This window comes from Apis laboriosa, unplaced genomic scaffold (assembly GCF_014066325.1).
Source record: "Apis laboriosa isolate Shangri-la unplaced genomic scaffold, ASM1406632v1 scaffold11_cov152, whole genome shotgun sequence".
NCBI classification, from domain to species: domain Eukaryota; kingdom Metazoa; phylum Arthropoda; class Insecta; order Hymenoptera; family Apidae; genus Apis; species Apis laboriosa.
In genome coordinates, this window is record NW_025221020.1 from 119,500 (window position 1) to 139,351 (window position 19,852).

At 36.9% G+C, this 19,852-nt stretch overlaps 3 protein-coding genes across 5 annotated transcripts; 2 read left to right on the top strand and 1 right to left on the bottom strand.

Annotated features, from left to right (window-relative positions):
* Positions 1-2,070: 2,070 nt before the first annotated feature.
* LOC122717531 (bone morphogenetic protein 2) lies at positions 2,071-10,240 on the top strand. The gene is made up of 3 exons (XM_043941712.1): positions 2,071-3,877; positions 6,640-6,766; positions 8,027-10,240. Exons 1-3 carry the CDS (start codon positions 3,089-3,091, stop codon positions 8,854-8,856), a joined length of 1,746 nt encoding a protein of 581 aa, XP_043797647.1. The 5' UTR covers positions 2,071-3,088; the 3' UTR covers positions 8,857-10,240.
* LOC122717526 (nucleolar GTP-binding protein 1) lies at positions 10,148-13,372 on the bottom strand. The gene is made up of 8 exons (XM_043941698.1): positions 13,148-13,372; positions 12,797-13,071; positions 12,487-12,724; positions 12,162-12,404; positions 11,791-12,042; positions 11,425-11,712; positions 11,058-11,336; positions 10,148-10,973 (listed from the first exon to the last, which is right to left on the bottom strand). The coding sequence occupies exons 1-8, from the start codon at positions 13,193-13,195 to the stop codon at positions 10,677-10,679; spliced, it is 1,920 nt and encodes a 639-aa protein (XP_043797633.1). The 5' UTR covers positions 13,196-13,372; the 3' UTR covers positions 10,148-10,676.
* Positions 13,373-13,980: 608 nt separating this feature from the next.
* On the top strand, positions 13,981-19,807 carry LOC122717943 (myb-like protein I). Of its 3 annotated transcripts, XM_043942521.1 has the most exons (8): positions 13,981-14,173; positions 15,965-16,066; positions 16,769-16,989; positions 17,373-17,513; positions 17,610-17,807; positions 17,891-18,088; positions 18,165-18,693; positions 18,819-19,807. In XM_043942521.1, exons 3-8 carry the CDS (start codon positions 16,783-16,785, stop codon positions 19,493-19,495), a joined length of 1,950 nt encoding a protein of 649 aa, XP_043798456.1. In that variant the 5' UTR covers positions 13,981-14,173; positions 15,965-16,066; positions 16,769-16,782; the 3' UTR covers positions 19,496-19,807. The 3 variants fall into 3 exon arrangements, with proteins under 3 accessions (XP_043798456.1, XP_043798437.1, XP_043798448.1); XM_043942502.1 differs by lacking the exon at positions 15,965-16,066; XM_043942513.1 differs by lacking the exon at positions 13,981-14,173 and having other exon boundaries at positions 15,708-16,066.
* The last annotated feature ends 45 nt before the right edge of the window (positions 19,808-19,852 follow it).

Here is a 19,852-nt window from a genome sequence, read left to right on the forward strand (position 1 = left end):
AAATAAATAAATAAATAAATAAATAAATAAATAAACAAACAAGCAAACAGAGAAAAATAAATAAAAAAATAAAAATACCCTTTGTTCCACAATAAAGAAGAAGAAGCGTTGCGAGAACGAGAGGGGAGGGGGGAAGAATTTTGCGTAGCGATGCGATGCGACACGCCTCGCGTCGTTGATGCGCGAAACGTTGATGCAATGTTGGGAAGAAGCTCTATAAACCACGGGTATGCGTGGTTTCGCGGGTAATCGAAAACCCATCGTCGCCGTACTCGTCGTCCACTTTCGAGAAGACCCATCCGTTCCCACGTGGGGAAACATCCGATCGACGAACGACGTCGAGGCCCTTTGACTTCGAGATGACCGAGAGAGTTGGGGGAGAGGAGGGGGGGGGGGGCGAGCGGAAGCGAAGTACCTCGATGGTACGAAGAACGCCGCGGAAACGCGGTTTGGAACGCGTCCTCCTCCTCCTCCTCCTCCTCCTCCTCCTCCTGCTCCTCGAAAACTCGGCCGACCGACTTGGACTTACTCCGTCGTCCGTTCGAGCGCGATGAGGAAACGAGGTGAGGGCTATGAGGGGGCTACGATGAGGCTTCTTCTTTATTTTTTAAGAACGGGAAAGAGACGTTTCGTTTCGTTTCGTTCCCCGTCGGGGGTGAGAAACGACGTGTTTCTCCGTTTTCTCGGGGTGGAGGCAGGGAGGGGGGAACGGCGTGTAGGTTGCCGTCGGTGGTCATCGTTGGAGAAGGTCGGTGTGTGGCGCGGCGGCGGCGAAATTGGCTTAGTCATCGTCGCGTTATTACGGGATATTACGGGGTATTAGCGGGAAGAGCCGCAACGACCGACAACGATTGCCGGGGGGGGGAGGGGGGAGAGATCGGCCTATTCGTGAATCACGCTTCTCCACCTTGCGAAGCTCGTCCAGGAATTCCAGGAACGAACGAACGAACGAACGAACGAACGAACGACGCGACGCGACGCGACGGCAACGCGAGGTAAACCGAACGAATAGGAGCATTTAGCGCTAGGCGAGGTGGAGGGGAGGCGTGAGATCGTACGGCAGAGCGTGAGAGGCAGGACGTCGAATATCCGTGTATCCTCGTTTCAATCTCGTTAATTTCTCTCTCTCTCTCTCTCTCTCTCTCTCTCTCTCTCTCTCTCTCTCTCTCTCTCTGTCTCTCTGTCTTCGTTTCAGGATCGATCGATTGACGGCGATGATAGAGGAAAAGGATTGGTAAGACGTCTTTCCAATGATGCAAGCTCGAGAAATTCCGCGTGACGTGTCGCGCACGCCTACCGACGAAAACGCGATCACGCCAACTTTTCGTTCCACGAAAGAACCGCGCGAGGGATAGTGGAACTACGCGCGCCACTAGCGGGAATTCGTTTCACCGATCGATCGATTCCCCGAAATCCTAGCAACGTTCTCGTCTCTGGTCGTATAAAACGATAGCGACACCGGCTCCCTGGTATTTTCGAGGTGGTATTATATGAAGTAATTAGTCGATTAGACGAGAATAAACGAGGGAGAGAGAGAGAGAGAGAGAATCGATCGAGGAAAAAAAAAAACAAAAAAAATAACGACTCGTTCGTGGATTCGCTTCGCGTACACGAATACTAAGAACGAGACGAATAAATATAAAGTGAATCTAAAGTAGTAAAGTAAAGTAGAAAAAAGAAGAAGAGGAAGAAAAAAAAAAGAGAGGAAAGGGATGGGGGGGAAGGGGCGAGGGAAGGAGGAGGATTGGTCGTTTCGAGGCGACTTTTGACCTGAACCAGCGCGATTACTCCAATCTCTCTCCGCTCGTTCGTTCTCTCCGATTTTGTTCCATTTAACGGTTCTTCCGGTGATAAGAAGGCACGGACGAGGCGGCGCCTCGTTGCTTCCGCGTCGCATGCTCCCGTGCGTGTTGCAAAGAAAGCAAGAAAATTCGTATCTCGAACTCGACATCTCTCGCCTCGTCGAGATCGGAACTGAAGATGCAACGAGCGTGTAACAGGTACAAGCGTATACATTACACNCACACACGTATATATAGCAGTAGAATCGATCGACGACGACGACGACGATCGAGGAACGAAAAGGAAAACGGAATCGACGACGGCTCGCGGTGGATCGCGATTGGAAGCGCGAGTGGAGCAGGCCCCAACCGGCGGGGAGCAGTAAATGGGATGGATATATACGCGAGTGTGCGTTCCCGAGTACGGTATTCGGCAGTCGGCGCGCGACGTTCGAACGGAGCGGGTCGCGTTTTTCCGTCCCGTTCCGTTTCAAGTTGTCGCGGTCTCCTTCGATCGCCATCGTCACCGTTCGATCCCGATCGCCAACGACGGAGCGAGGGCCGCGACGCACGCCCTCCGCACTCTGCGCCCGGATACGCGAGAAGAAAATCAATCGATAAGAAATCGTCGTAAATGTTGGATCGGTCCGTGTTTTAAGATGACCGCCTCGGCATTGCCCCATTTATCTTCCTATCCATCCTATCCCATCGATTCCGTCTCGCTTCCGTCGTCCACGCCGTCGTGGCCCTCGCGGTCCTCGCGGTTCTGGTCCCGGTCCCGCTCCCGCTCCTGCTCCTCCTGCCATTCGTCGCGATCCTCCTTGCCTCGTTCCCCGTTACCAACGCGCAGAAAGAAGAAATCGAACCGGTGGACGATCCATCGTTGCGATCTGTATCGTTTGAGATTACGTCACGCGATAAAAAACGCGAGGCCCCGAATTCTCGAAACGTCAAAATAAGAATCACAATTTTGGAGGGAGGGAGGGAGGGGGGTTAGGTTAGGGAAGGAAGAAAGTGAGAAAAACGAATTGGTTCGTGTTGTTCGTTACGCGTGACGTAATATATATGTATGTATATATATATATATATATATATACGAATGTGACGTAAAAAAAAGGAAAAAGAAAGAAGAAAAAAAAGCGAGAGGGGCATGTCGATTCCAAGCGTTGGAAGATATCGATCGGGAAATCAGAGAAACTCGGGAGACGAGACGAGAGGAGAGGAGAAAAGTGAGATATAAATTGAATCGAAGAGATAGGGGTGAAAGGTGGATCGCGAGGTTAAACTCGTGGATTGAGGAGCCGGCTATGAGAGGAAAGCTGGCGACTCGTGGTCGACTCGTGACCCGTGACAACGAGGGACAAGAAGAAGAGAAGAGGAAGAAGAAGGCGAAGGCGAAGGCATCGGTGCGGTCGCTCGAGCGCGATTCCGGCCGCGCTCGCGTCGCGCCGCTTCCTATTCGCGGGACGACCATCCCACGGATTGGACGGACGGAAGCAGCGGTCTCGATCGAGGGGACGGCGACTCCTCCGTTGAGCCGGGTGATCGAGGATCGGCCGAGGATAGCCTCGATCGAGACGGCGCCGGTCGACAAACGTCACCACCACCATCGCTACCACCATCGTCATCGCCACTATCGTCACCACCACTACCACCACCACCACCACCACCAGCATCGCCATCGTCATCGAATATTCGAGAGAGATTATCGTTGGAGAATCGTTGGGCGAGAGAAATGGACGAACGAAGAGGAGAAGAATGGAGGAGGAGGAGGAGATCGGTGCCGGAGCGTGATCAAGATCGACGGATCGTCGATCTCTCGGTTATTCGGGATAGCGACGTTGGTGGCGGTGGCGGTGGCGCTTTTCGTGCCGATCGCGTCGCCCGTGCCGCTCTCTGGAACCGGTCCTCGCCACGAGGACGACCTCCACCGCTTCACCGGTCTCGAGGACGTCTACGAGGATGTTTTCCGAGAAGAGGATCGAGCAACGACGTCGAGGAGCATTGTCGACGTTCTCGACGAGACCGAGCTCGATATTATCAGAAGGAGCATAGCGCGTGGTCTTGGCCTCGAGAGGATACCCGACCCTTCCAAGGTGAGTCGTCTCGTTTCCCTTCCTCCTTCTTTCCCTCGCGTTCCGATTCCCCTCCCTCCTGTCTCTCTCTCTCTCTCTCGCCGTTAAAACTTACTCTACTCGGACGATCACGATCGATACGGGAAGGAAAATAAAATATCCTCGGTCGTGGAGCGAGACGTGGAGCAGAATACGTATAGAGCGCGAGAGAAAGGAAAGTTACGGTATAGAAATTGGATTTGCGATTGTAATGTAAAAAACGCGCGTGAGGTGAGAAAAAGAATGGGATGAAAGAAAAGGACGAAAGAAAAGGATGGGAAAGAAATGGCGGGAACCGCGATGGTGCAACGCGGTGGGTGGTCCGCCGTTGCCCCACTTTCGCTACGTATGCACGAGCACGTGCGCATTCCTGCTAGTATGCAGAACCGCTAGTATGCTACGCTGTCCACGTGCGTGCCAACGATACCCCGCTTCTTCGTTTTCTCCAACCGCGATCGCTCGGTCGTTGCACCGTTAAAAACTCGTCGAGTTTCCATCTTTAAATTCCGACCGGTGGCCACCTTGCGATCGATCGTAACCGATGGATAGAAAACGGTATAACACGAGCTCGTCGGATGGGTGATCGGGTCGATGATCGAAAAAACGTGATCGCTCGTTTCGTCGTTCGATCCCCGAATCGAGGACCGAAGCGGGAGAAGAGGGGCCAAACACCTATTGTCGCAGCCTCTATAACTACTAGCATCGCCGTTATACGTGCACGCGACACGATCAACCTCGATTCTTGGCCGTCCTCCAAACTCGAGGACATCCTCGAGAAACGCGTGAGAGTACGCGACTCTCGAACCCATCTATATACGTATATACACATATGTATTCCTGTATACCTGTAATTACATACGTATACGCCGAAGGGAAGATAGAACCAGTTATCTTTCTAGTTCCGCATACTATTCTCATCTTTTACCTCGTTCCATTATCTATCTATCTATCTATTTATCTAAACACGATGCGTAGTCTTGTACACGTTGCGAGTCGAGGATTATCGATTTTTGGAAAGAGAAAAGAAAGGCAGGGGAAGGGAGGAGTCGCGATTCCTTTTCTCTTTCCGATTCGACGAAATCGTCCACTTTCACTCCTTTCTTCGTTCTCCCGATCGGAGAGACGAGAGATCGAGTTGGAACGGACGCGCGACGAACCCTCGAGGCCAGAGGAGGCAGAGGATTACGCGAAGAATGCGGACCGACTCGTCCCTCGATACACCTAGATGGAACACGTAGCGCCGTGCCACACTTCGCGAAACGTCTTTTCTCTTCGAGATTTATCGCGTGGGAGGTAAGCGAGCGTTCACTCAAGGTCGTCCGCATTCGTGCCAACGTCGAACGACGTCGCGATGCTTTCCTCCTCACCGACTCTCTTCGTTTCCCATCCGTCGCTCGCTTCGAAACGGAATTTCGTTCGTCTCGAAGGATCGTCCGCGATTCGTTACTCTTCTCCTTCTCCTTCTCCTTCTCCTACTCCTTCTCCCTCTCCTGTCTCCCCCCCTTCCTCTCTCCTTCTTTCATTCTACCGTTGTTATTTGTTCGCCGAGAAAATATCTTCGAAGTTTCGCGATAACGGGCGTCGTTGGGTAAGCGAGCGTGGCAGACCGAGACGAAAGACCAACGAACGCGACGAACGTGTGACACCGATGACCACAGCTGACCGACCTTTCGAACTAGTCAAGCGGTTGGGGCACCGGTCGGCAAACGATCTCTCTCCGCTGTTTCAATCGAGCCACCGCGCGTTTCTTAATCGATTTACCATTCGTCGCGACCAACTTCCCTTTTTTGTATACTGTATATACATAAAACTGTCGAGTTTGAAAGAAAACGGACGGTCTCGACGAAGCGGAACTCGTCCCAACCGACTTTAAACGAGGAGGCTGAATAAAAAAAAAAAAAAAAAGAAAAAAAAAGACTCCGTCTCCCTCCACCAAGTTGGGTGAGAATCGTGGTCTTTCGAGAACAACGCCGTCCCCGTCCGCAAAGTTGAGTGAGAATCGTGGTCCTTTGAGAACAACGCCGTCTCCTTTCCTTCGATCCTACGAAGAGGGGATCTATTTTCCTCGGTCGGTTAAACGTCGGTTTCCAACGTTGCGTTATCCCCCGCTGCGTGCCGCAAGTAGCTAGGCCCACGCGAGCTGGTTAATTTTACCGGAAACGTCTAGCGTGTCTGGACTTTCTCACCATGGAAATTATATACCAACATCGGCGACGGCGAGAGTAAAGTAGCGAGAGCGAGGAAGGAGGGTCGTGTTTCGAGTGGAGGGGGGAGGGGGGAGGGAGGGACTCGAAAATTGCAGCAACCAGCCTGGAGGAACGACAAAGGAAAGGCTGAAGAATAGGAGAAGAAACGAGTGCGAAGGGGTGTTGGGGAAACAACGGAGAATGACGGATGAATTACGAGTGGCGGCGAGTGGCGAGTTGCGAGTGACGGACGAGACGAGAGAGGAGAGACTAGAGTCGTTGAGCTATTGACTCGCGACGTTGGAAAAAGAAGAAAAAAAAAAAACGAGTAGAGAGAACGNAAGAAGAAAAAAAAAAAAACGAGTAGAGAGAACGATTTTCGTTTCGGAATAGATTCGAATTTCTCCGACGCTCGGACTTCGTTTCCAAAAATGTGAACGATGTTCTTCGTGTTCGTTCGTCGGACGTTTATACACTTCTTGTTTCTCTCCTTTTCCCCCCTCTGCTTTTTCTTTCTTTCTTTCTTTCTTTCTTTTTTTTTTTTTTTTTTTTTTTTAGGCAAACGTCAGTCAAGCCGAATACGAGAGAGCGCACAGAGAGTACCTGATGAGAATACAGTCCTCGTTTTCCAACGAAGCGACGACATTCGGAAGCGAAAAGAAGCTGCACGTGTTTCCCGCTACAGGTAATTGTACCACGACTTTATCCTCTTCTCTCGAATCATCGATACTTTACTATCCGGTTCTTTCGAACCGAAGATCTTTGGAAACGCGAAATATCGTACAGTCTTTCTGAAAAAATATACATACGCACGCTATAATTACTACTCGTGTAAACATCTAACGTTCGAGTTTCCGCCAGTCTGGCAACGTCGGCGAGATTTTACCTCGCGTATCTGGAATCGAGACACGCATCCCGCCCGACACAATCGCATCTCTATTCACCTTCCATTCCCCTCTTTGTCCTTTATTCCCATCGATCGAAGCCTGTTCGATTGAGAAAAATAATTGCGGATCGAGCGCAAAAGGGCAAAGGCGATTTTCGCGTTCCAAGTTTCATTCCAAGTTCTAGTCTATACGGATATCTCTGCGAGAGGCAACTACGTTATTATGAAAGAGAAATTCCGACCGGCATGGAATGCCGAGTAACAAGTTCCCAAATGCAATAAGAAGAAATCGTGGAGGAAGAGCAATTTCTCGACGTCTCTCGCACCACTTTCGACGACCGATCATAGACTTGATCGATCGTAATCGTTTTCGTCGCGACTTATTACTGCTATTACTATTATTGCTACTACTTGCTCAAATGGTATAGTCCGCGTATCGAAAAATTATTCTTGAAAATATATCGAAGACACGATTTTGCTAATGCCAATAATGAACATAAATGCGAATATTTTCCTCTCGATAACGATAACCGAGAGATTCAACCTCTTTCGATCGGTCACGCGTGTTAAAAAAATAATTACAATTTCTCTTTTCGTTCGATTTCGTAATTGCTAATCGCTTTACACGTGACGCATACATCGTAGCGACTCCTTTCCCCCCACTCTTATCGATTTTTAACGTACAATATGTGCATCCAACTAGTATCAAGTATCTACGTATCTCTAATCGTTATAACGAACGAAATGAAAATTGGTCGCGTGCCATCCACGAATTACTTCTGGAAGTTGGTAATTCGACTAATTAGCCGATAAAAACGACGAGAACGATTTGAGCTTTAAGAATACGCGAGAGAACATATCTATTCCTTCTCGTATTCGTATACGTTTTCATCGAATGGTAACATCCAGGAGTCGATGATCGCGAAAGGAAAAAAGATATGCGGAGATGAGAAGATTAGCTAGAAAAAATCGTGAAAGAGGATTCAAGGATTTTTCATTTACATAACCGATTCAACGTCGTTGTTGTTTATTCCGTTTTGATTTGATTGTATGTTGCAGCGTATCCTGGAAATGTATCGACCGAGACGAGCGAAAGGGAAAAACCTTACCGTCACTGCTTGTTCTTCCCCGTGGAGAAGGATTTGGATCGCGCGACTGTCGATCACGCAACGCTTCGACTGTTACTCCACGGGCCTACGACCGACCAATATTATTCTCAACCTTCCGAATTGGACGTGTTGCTCTATCTCGGAGTATCGTCGTTCCCTCGTCGGTCGATAAGATTGATCGATCGTACGAGAATACGATTGGAGGATTGGCGAAACTCGAAATGGCTGGAACTTGACGCTACTCTCGCCGTTTCCTCGTGGATCGATGCTCCCCTTTCCAATCTTGGACTTGAATTGGAATTTTTATTGGACGGAGAAACGGTGACGCGCACCTTTTCCTCCCCGGTTCTTAACGTGTTCACCGCGACTCCTTTCACGTCGACCACCGCTCTCAGACGCAAACGTTCATCGCCCGAACAAGTGATGTCCCTTCACAGAAGTCGTAGGACCAAGTGCAAAGGCGAGGGTAAAAAGTGTTGCAGACACGAACTCACCGTCATGTTTAAAGATTTGGAAGGTTTCGAGTTTATCGTTTATCCGAAAACTTTCGATGCCGGATATTGTAAAGGACGATGCCCGCCTAGATACAATCCGGCTCATCATCATGCTCTTTTACAAAGTCTATTGTGGAAAGAAGATAGAAAAAAAGTGCCTAAACCGTGTTGCGCGCCAAGTAAACTCGATCAATTGATGATCGTTTATTTGGACGAGAATAATTCCACTCGGTTGAAAGTTTCCGATTGGAAAAACATTCAAGTACTCGAATGCGCTTGTTCCTAAATATTTCCCTTCTTCCTTTCGTTCTTATTTTTCGGAGGAAGGGATCAAACAAATCGACCGATGGTAATTTTTAGCCGTGAATCAACAACGAATTTACCAACAACAAACCGATGGATAGGAACGATCGATCGAACTTAAAAAACCTGCACGAAAGGACCAGAGTTTTCATAGTCGTAGACGACTCACCAAAGAATCGTCCGAACGTTGTTCGTTCTTTCCGACAAATCCAACGTATTTTTTATTAACGCATTGCACCAATCTTTCTTTTCCCGTTCAGTCCCTTACTGTGCTTCATAAATGCGTATGTATATGTGTATGTATCTATTCCGTCGCGATGTTTACGAACGTAATCGATCGATGAAACAGTTTTTTTATGAAAAACGAGAACGCGAAAAAAAATTGGATCGTATTACTGTTCAACGGTCGATTCGATTCGGCCGAGATATCGTCGAAAGCCCCGGTCGTTTGGTCCAGGCTTTTGCATTGACTGTGATATTGAAAAATGTCTAACCCTTAATGATCGAGAAGCTGCGCTTAAATCACACATGTTATAAAAAAATGTGTTGACTGTTAAGGGCTAATATCTCTGCTTATAGTAATAGTATTTCATATCTTTACCTTCCTATCTTCTCTTCTCTATCTTATTTTTTTCAGCTATTTTGTGTATATGTGCTGCCCTTCTTTTTTTCTTTTTTTTTTTTTTTTTTTAATAAATACTATATGCGTATACAATGACCATTACAATGACAACAGGGAATTCCTAATGGGAAAAAGTGCAACGGCGTTTTTGATCGTGTGGTTAGTATCGTTTAAACGAAATAGTTTTATTCTATGTATTATTTATTTGATCAAATATTCAACGATTATTAATTCGTACATGGTTATCAAAATATTATCGAACGAACTTTCGAGAGATCGTATATATACATATATATATATATATAATTTTTAAAAAGATCGAAGGTTCGATCGAAATTTCGTAAACATGACTGACGATCTTTGCACGTCGAGAAACTTATTTACGGACTTACAAACGTAATAGATATTCGTCGACTATTTACTAATAGATTCTAATAAATCTTGCTTCAATTTCGATGTAAATGTATACACGTCAAATACAATTCTACTGGTCTTGTTAGTATTAAATAATATAAATTAGTATAAAAGTTAGTCCTATTATTATATTATATCGTGAATATGCGAATATACATTGTTCGCCGAGTCAATTTCGATCGCGCACCATAATGGACATTGTGACCTCGCGTTATATATTCTTTAATTGACTACTATCGATGATGTAAAATAAAATTTTATTTCTTATTTATATAATAATTTATGACTATTATTCGATTCGATGAAATAATACTCTTTATTCGATTTCCAACTTTCTTTTTTTTTTGTCTAATAAACCTCGTAAATATCATCCGAGTGCTCGCTGACGCAATGACGATACAAAGCGACAATAGACGTTATCCAACGCGACATATGTTTGATATAGGTTACACAGGAAGAAATACAAATCTACGAATAAGGCAAACTTTTCAATAGCGTAACATGTATACAGGGTTATCACTATGCGACAGCAATAAATTTTCATTGCTTACCCTACGAGGCCAAAGCTCATTCTACCGACATCGGATTATGCAATCCGAGACAATTCATTCATATTGTTGCGTTATCTTTGATTTTGTTTAAAACCAAGTTATTTATGGCAACTATATTGTAATTATGATATATCGATTTATTCGTGCGACAAACGAATCGACTCGATGGAAACTCGAAAAAAATTTTCGAAAATAAAAAATAATTTCGTAATATCATTATCTCCTGTCTGTTTTGCCGATGCCTCGTTTTCCCGAGAATAAATGTTTTGGCATTTTTGTGCCGATGAATCGGTCTGCTTCTCCTTTCAACCCCTTCTTTGCGATTTTTTTTCTTAAAGCTTTATGGGCAATATTCTTCAATTTGCTCTTCATCGCAACATCTTTTATACCCATTTCATCGCGGCTTGGTTTTGAACTACTTCGTCCTCTAGATCGAGACTCGGATTGCAATCTCATGCGTTTTCTAGCTGGTTGCGACAATGATCTTGAACGTCTCGTTTTGGTGAAGTGTGCCTATTGAAATTAAACGAAAAAAAAACAAACGATAGTTACGAATCTTATTAGTTATATTTTTTTATATTTCAATGCGTTACTCACATTTTCACTGTCTTCCATATCGATACCCAAATCTTCCATTTCTTCTTTCAATTTTGATACTGATCTGTCACGAATTTTAGCTGCAGCTGTACGCGGCATTATGGGCTTTGTAGAAGCCTTCTGTATTCGGGCTTCGTCTTTCATGATGGCTTTCTTTTCTCGAATTTGTTTGGCCATTTGTACAATTTCTAACATTGTATCGGATAACATGGGCACTTTGTAATCATACATTCCTGTCTCTTCGCGAAGCTGTTCCTCTTTTTCCAATTCGTTTAATTTCTACAGATAAATATGCACGTATAAATATAAAGTTATACTCGAACAAATTATCATATACACATTTTGATTCAACTAATAGAATACAAACATTGAATATTTCTGGATCGATGTAATCACTGATATTATGACCTTCCCAAATTTCCGGAATTACATCGTATTTTTGATCACCCTCGATATCGTAGTTTTTCTTCAAATCAAGAACGTAATCATCTCCCAATTCTTCCTCTATTTCTCGTTCTAATTTTCGTTTCGCTTTTGATCTCTCTTCTATATTTTGTCTTTTTTTCAAAATGTTTTCGGGAATGCAAGGAGCACGAACTTTTTCATCTCTCGGTACCGGTTGCGCAACATGTAAACGATTAAGTAATCCCTCTACCTAAGATCGAAAATATTGCAAGATTTTAAATGTTACAAAATATTAAAGTAAAATGCTTAAAAACTACTTTTAACTTACTTTCTTTGTTCTTATTTTCTGATCGACACGATATGCTAACAAACGTTCGCAAGCTTGTATCTTTACATCCATTACCCCAAAATCCGTGATCGTACTCATTTCCAACAATGGAACATCTTTATCCTCCAAGGATTTTAAAATTGCTTGTTTCTCGGTTGAAAGTTCTTCGAAACGTAAAACGTCTACTTTGTTTAATATAACTGTCAAAGGCTTGTTAGCGAACAAAGGTTTAATTGATTCAAATAATTTCACCTACAAATTGAAACTATTGAATTATATTAAAATAAAATTTATATATTCTCGAATTATATATATTCGAAGAATATATATATATATTCTCGAATTACGAATTCAGTTAAGCAACATTTTACCTGTTCTTCTAAACTATGACCACATTGTTCTGATATATCGCAAAAATAAAGTACAGCTGCTCGTAAATGTGCGAGTGCAGTTATCGCTTGCATTTCTATCACATTTCGTTCTTCGAGCGGATGATCCAGAATCCCAGGTGTATCGATTATTTGCCATCTTAAATATTTGTAATCTGTATGACCAACGTATAAGGACTTTGTTGTAAATGCATATGGTTGAACTTCAACATCAGCACGGGTTATCTAAACACATCGACCAATATAATTTATATCTTTCCATTCATGTGTAATCTAATGATTCAATTAATTATTCAAATTAAATTACCTTATTGATAAAACTGCTTTTACCAACATTTGGAAAACCGCATATTATTATAGTACGAGTATAAGGATCTATGCTAGGTAAACGAGCTAAATGTTGTCGTACTTGTTCTAAATATGCTAGATTTGCCGCTTGTCTCTTCATTATTGTCGCCATACGACCTAAAGCAGCTTTCTTTAATTGTTTGCACCGATATAAAGAATCTCCATATTTCATCAGTCGAACATAATCCTTTGCTACACTATTGCATAATAATATATTTCATTGAAACATGATATTTAGACAAATGATATCTCTATGTATGTATACTTACTTATCGATTAAATGTCTTGCTATATTTATTTGACCAAGAGCCAATTTATAATGATCTTTATCATAAAGAACATTCATTAAATCAGCATAAAATGGATGAACATCGTCTAATTTGGGAAATTCCTGTATGATTTGAGATAATCTGTCATGAAAATTTTGTTGCGTAAATTTCACTTTACGCATATAAAATGATCGTATCCTTGCAATTTTATAATGTTTGTGTATAACGGTTGGAGTTTTCCGTTGAGTTTTTGATAAAATTATATCAATAAAATCCTAAGCAAGCAAAAATATTTATTAAATATAAAACAAATTAATTATAATGAAATAAAATATTGAAGACAAAACTAACCTTTGCAGTAGGTACAATCGCGATTTTCTTGAAATTGTACAAACCCATTATTATATGTTTTCTTTAAACTATCGTTTTATCAAAATTTTATACTATAAAGTATATGTTTAATATTCAATTTTGATAATAAAACTCGAACCAGAAAACGGAGAACACGAAACCACGTGTATACATTATAATTTTACGGATAAAAATATATTAAATAACGATATCAGCGCCATAACGGTAAAGATAGAAAATTGAGTTTATAATTGGTTATGTTAGACAAAAAGATTATAAATAAGTATATAAATAAATTACTTATTTATTTATTTACTTTGTTTATTTAATTGTAAAATATTATTATTCAAAAATCATTTCTTATAATTTATAAATATGAATGCAAAGTTAATATCAAAGTTTCTGTTCCTTTTTAAATCTATATAAAAGTTCGTACACAATCTTATACATGTATAACATTCTCTTCAATCAATTAAATATTATATATATATATGTTTTAAGTTTAAATATACTTATATATTTATTGTAAATTACGATTGTAATATGATTTGATGATGTAAAATATCTAACTATTATAATTTATCGTTAAATTGTAAAAGAGAAAAAATTATAAAATATATATTACTTTTTGTTGTATTTCAATTTATTAGGATTCATAAAATATTAAAAATTTATCAACTATTTACATTGCAATAAATAATCAATTTATTTTAATTTTATAAATTTACTTCATATTAATATTTTATAAAAAAAGAAAATTAAAATATAATGATAATCAAAAAATATCTTTTACAGGCAAAGCGCAAGCGCGACGGCGAGTATGTACTACTTGGAATTTGTCGAGACCGATAAAGAAGAATTGTTGACGAATGGATAATTTCAATAACTTTAAAATCTTTTAAACAAAGTTATTATTACTTTTGCATTAACGAAAAATTCTACGCGTCAACGTGTCATCAACGCAAAGCGAATTGAAATGACAAAATAGGGACTACAAAGTGTTGAGAAGAATGTATCGCATAAGAGGTACCGTAGTTTACAAACGATCGTTAGCTAGCGAGAATTAACATGATTCGTCCTGCCATCTTGAACTGTACCATATTCTATCATTGCTAAATATTTTGTTCAAGAAAGAAATATATAGTATTTGTATGATATAAATATCTATGAATTCATATTGCACGTATCTTTTCATTTTTAAACTTAAATCCAACTAAAGATATAAAGTAGATTTAGAATTCAAATGTCATTCTTTGCCATTTACAACAAATTGATCTATTTAAATGTATGTTATAAACTATTGTAAAGAACACACGTAGATTGTAATTAATTTCGTATTCGCCTTAAACCTTTTATAATTATTAAATGATAATAATGTAACGTACGATAAAAAATTACGATAAAAAAAGAAAAGACGAAAGCAAAGAAAGTTCCTTAAATTTACGAATGAATTCATTAGTAAAATTACCTAGCAAATCCATGTTTTAAAAGATACGTTATTTTGCGATTTAAAAAATAAAAATTATTCGAAGAAGATATTTTAATAAATATTTAAAATAAAAAAATTAGATGAAAAATTAATATTTTTTAAACTAATAATTTTTAAAAAATAAAATTCTTTCAAAATAGCAGAGATCTTCGCTACTATCGATATTTCTTCTATTAGAATATCGATTGTTGTCATCGATTAATAAAAAATTACTTTTGCATTAACCAAGTTTTTATTTTATATGTTCATAAATAAAAATGTATTTATTTAGAATATAATACAAGATTTTTGGAAAATTTAAATTATTATAAAAATTACTGTAATTTAAAGGAAAAGAAAATATTTTCATCTAAAAAAAATCGATTTTAGAAAATACTCAAAAAATTAATTTTGAAAAAAAAGTTAAAAAAAAATTTTTTTTAGTATTTTTTTTTTTTTTTTTTTAAAGAAAAAAGAGATTTCTTAAATTCTATCTATTCTACTTATAGATCGATTCAGACTTTAAGTTATTTTATCTACATAATAATAAAAAATCATTCGATTTATCAAACCAATAGTGTCTTGAATGTTTTTATTCATGACTGACAAGTTTTCAAGCTCTTTTGTTTTTCTTCTTCTCTTTTACGGAAATATTCATTTAAAAAATCGTTAGTTGTGCATTATTTTATAGAAACTATAACTTATTATTTCGATATTTAAATGTTTTATTTTCATCATTAATAAGATATTATTATAATTTGTATTTTAAGATGCTAAGATACATTTATAAATACTATAATATCGATTATTTTTTTTCTCCTTCATAAAATTTTTTATCATATCATATGTATATAATATGAAAAATTAAAATTACATATAATATTATATATAAATATTGTTACATATATAAAATTTCATAAAAAAATTTAAAACAATCTCTATAAATCACAATATTTTTCAAATCTTTTTATATGCAACAACTTATTTTCGAATTGTAAGTTTATAATATATTTGAATTTCTATATATTATTTTGATATAATTATTTAAACATGTATAATTTTTTAAAAATTTTTTAGCATTATTGTAAAAAAATAATTTTTTAAATGATTGTAATTGTACGCGATTTAAAACTCTTAAAACAAGATAAGGAAGGTCAGAAGATATATTTATAGGAAAGAGTAATTAAGTAAGTGCTTATGAAAATGTACTATTAGTATGTGTCCCTCTGGTGGCAAAAAGGGTTGCCATAAAGATAATGCGCGATGTGTCTTCATTGTATCATTTGTGTCTTAAAATTATTTGATAATTTGATTATTGCGTTTAATTATAATTTAAATTTCATATAAAGTATAATTTACAACGTGGTGATCAAAAAACTTTTCTGTGGAGCACCAACTTTGAGATATAAGAGAAGAAAGGTCGTTCGATTATCTCAAAAAGTATTGAACAGGTATATGATTAATAACCGCGAATTTATAATTTTTATTTAAAAATTGGCTAATTTTTTTTATACTTTTGATAATTTTTCATATATATTTTGAATTCACTTTTTTCTATTTTTATGTTTATAATATATTTTATCAAAATTTAAATATTTGATATTAATAAAGCGTAAATGACATTTGCGAACTATATAATTCTTTCTTTTTTTTTTTCATTCTCTAATTTTTATAATATTTAATAATTAGGAATATATAAAATTATTTAACATTTTATGTACATTTATGATTAATAAATGATTATTTAAGAATAAATGATAGAGACTTAATATCTTAAAATATATAAATATTGTTATATATTAATTTGTCTTATATAATTTTATAATAACTTAAAACAATATAAATAAAAACAATACAAAAAATATTTATTTGTAATACTTATAATAAAATTATGAACAATTCAAAATATATTTTCTTTTGTTCTTCATATTTTAATTATTATTTTATGAATATATATCTTTTTTTATATTATGAATTGTTTTTTTTTTTTTTTTTTGATATTTTAATTCACATAAAATTTTTAGATTTTTTTATAAAATGGTTTTGTATAGAAAATAATTAGAATTAATAAATAAAAATTCAAGAACAAGTATAACAAGCGAATAATTATATATATAGTAGAAAATATTATATCTTGGACAAAAATATTGCAGATAATTTTGAAGACATGAGATATTCAATGTTACAAGAACAAGAATATGGGGTAGCTTTACCTCAAAATCAATTGCCCAATGAAATAAATGAATCTGTGACAATTGATACAGATACCATTGAACCAGAAAATAATAATCCTATAGAAGAAGGTTCTATGGTATCAAATCTTCCCCTTTTGTTTGCTAATGGACACCCAACATCGCTAGAAAAAATTACATTGGTATGAATATTACTTTTTATAATTATCATTTATATTGAATTATAATTCATTAGGCATCAAATTTATTTTGATTACTTTGAGTTAATTTAATTCTATTTGCTTTAATATACAACAATTATATTATATTACAATGAATGAAATATTATTTAAAAAAGTTTTTTGAAAAAATAATTAAATAAATATAATAAAATCTATCTACATATATTATCATGCACTTCATATATTGTTGGAAGATTAAAATCTGTTTTTGGAAGATTAAAAATTATATGTTAATATAGAAAGAATTTATATTTTTTAATAAATAATAAAGTAATAATTTTAGAAATTAGAAAGTAATAATTTTAGAATTTTATATAAATATTACAAAAAATATTTAATTTTAGGCACAGTTAGAACGTTTTGTTACATTTATGGTACAGTGCTCTTTAGGTCATGATACCAATGAAGTGATCAGTGTACCACAATGGTGGCCAAAAGAAGTTAAATTTTCAAATCCTTTAATAAGACCTAAAAGAGTAAATGATGTAAGTTAATTATGTTAATCATAATAATGTAAATGTATAAATAATTGTTTTTGAATGATAAAGCACTTGATTTTCAAAATGGGCATTATATTTTAGAATTGGATGGCTAATTTGAAAAAATTAGTATTCAGATGTTATACATATCACAGAAGCGAATATCTCTTACGCTTTTGTTCATATCTTGCACGATACCCGCAAGAAGATTTGGAATATGTCAACAATTGGGATTCTACGACAAGTTTATATCACAAAAATACTGGCAAACTATTAGTAACATTTCGAAATGAAAATATGGTTTGTTATTTAATTTATGCTTTGTCGTATGTATATAAATTTTATAAAAATTAACTAAAAAATATAATTTGTTTTATTTATAGAATTATGACAAAAGAGAAAGAAGTCCTCGAAAAAAGTTATTATCTTGTAGTGGAGTAATTTCCTCTTATAATAAGTCAAAACAACAACAACATTCCATGATGATGGTTGAGCATCAACAAAACGTTGATTTATCAACGGAAGATATTTATCTATGTGACAATTGTGATGCTGAATTTATAGGCCTAGAGAAAATGAAGGTACATTACGCGTGCCCACGTGTGCATATAGATTATAATAAAGAAGATAAATGAAATTAATGATAATTTCACATAGGAACACGAACGTGTATGTTATGAACAAGAACAAAACGGAAATAATTCGCGACCTACAACACCAGAATTGTCTATTATAGAACCTGAATTAAAACAAGATCAGTTCTTGGAATATTTTCAGTTGTGTTCAATAAACTCAGAATCTAAATCTGCTGAAAACAGCAATGGTGCTACAACAGTTAATAATAATAATAATAATAACAATAACAACATTATTAGACGCACCTCCCGTCGTGTTCGCGGAGCTATCAATTTTACAAGATGTCCAACTATTCCTTTTTCTTCTCCCGCTGGTATATTATTAGCTAAAAAATCAAAAGCAATGACGGAAGAAACGCAACAAGAAAGATTAGAAAGGATAGAAAGACATCTTATTGCACCTGTTTTAAACAATTCATCTAGACCAAAGTGGTTAGAAGCAGATGTTGATCATGATAAATGGATTGTTACATATAAATCAAATCGAGAAAAAATGGCATGTGATTATGTTCATCAATATAAATTTGCAAATTCTGTTAAAAAAAAACCAAGTGAGTATTTAATCTTCGAAATAATTTAGTAAAATTTCCCTTCTTCCTTTTTATATTCACATAATAAAGATCGCATTGTGTTTTATACTAAAATTTATTTTACAAAAAAACTTTCTTCTTTTTAGTGTTAAGCATACAATCACAATTATTATACGTTCTTTGTCGACCTGTTTTTGTTCTTTTAAAACGATTAACTCAAGAACAAATGTATAATTTTGAACGAAATCCGTCAAAATATCAGTGTCTTGTTCGAAATATTTCAATCGATAACAGAGGATCGATATCAGAAGATGAAAAAACAAAACCAAACATTTCTTCAAAACGTAAAGCTCCAAATGACGAAAGTGATTTAAACGAGACAAAAGAGAATGAAAAGATAGTTTCCAATGAAATTAATGTAGAGTTAACCGATTTTGAAGGTAAAAATCTTTGTGACGAAAATAATACGACTGTCATTCATTCAATTAAAGAGACCACATTATATGTAAAACCGCCGAATGAAATTACGGTGATTGATCTTTGCTCTTCGGATGAAGAAGAAAATCCATGTATTCTTACATCTTCGGATAAAAATAAAGATTCGATGAATTGTGTATCTGAAGATGTAACAAATTCGTTATTAGAAAAGCTTTCTTCGAATAAATTCCAATTAAAATCTCATATTTGTTCAACACAACAAAAAAGCGAATGGTTGTCGAATAATATTTTAAATAATGATAGTGAAAATTATACAAGCAAGTATCATAGTACAATGTTAAATACACGTACAAGTTTATCCCCAATCCTTGAATCAACACCATAAAATGTTGATTATTTAACATACGAAATTTATCGTATGCGTGTTAAATTTGTTACAATATTTATTGTTTCAATTCTATATGATTATAAAATATGTAAAATGATTTTACACATATCATTTTTATTATTCACAGCATATTGTCATGAATTAAAAAGAAATTCCAAATGTTAAGTAACAAATCGATCAAATCTAGTATTTTTCAATCAAAACGTTAATCGAACGTTTATCAAATCAATCACATATAACAAATAAGATATAACATTTTTTATATATTATATATAAACTACAAAAAAAGAAGAGAAAAAAATAAGGAAAGGAAAAATAAAATCGAAACGAATGTTTTTTTGTTTTTTTTTNTTT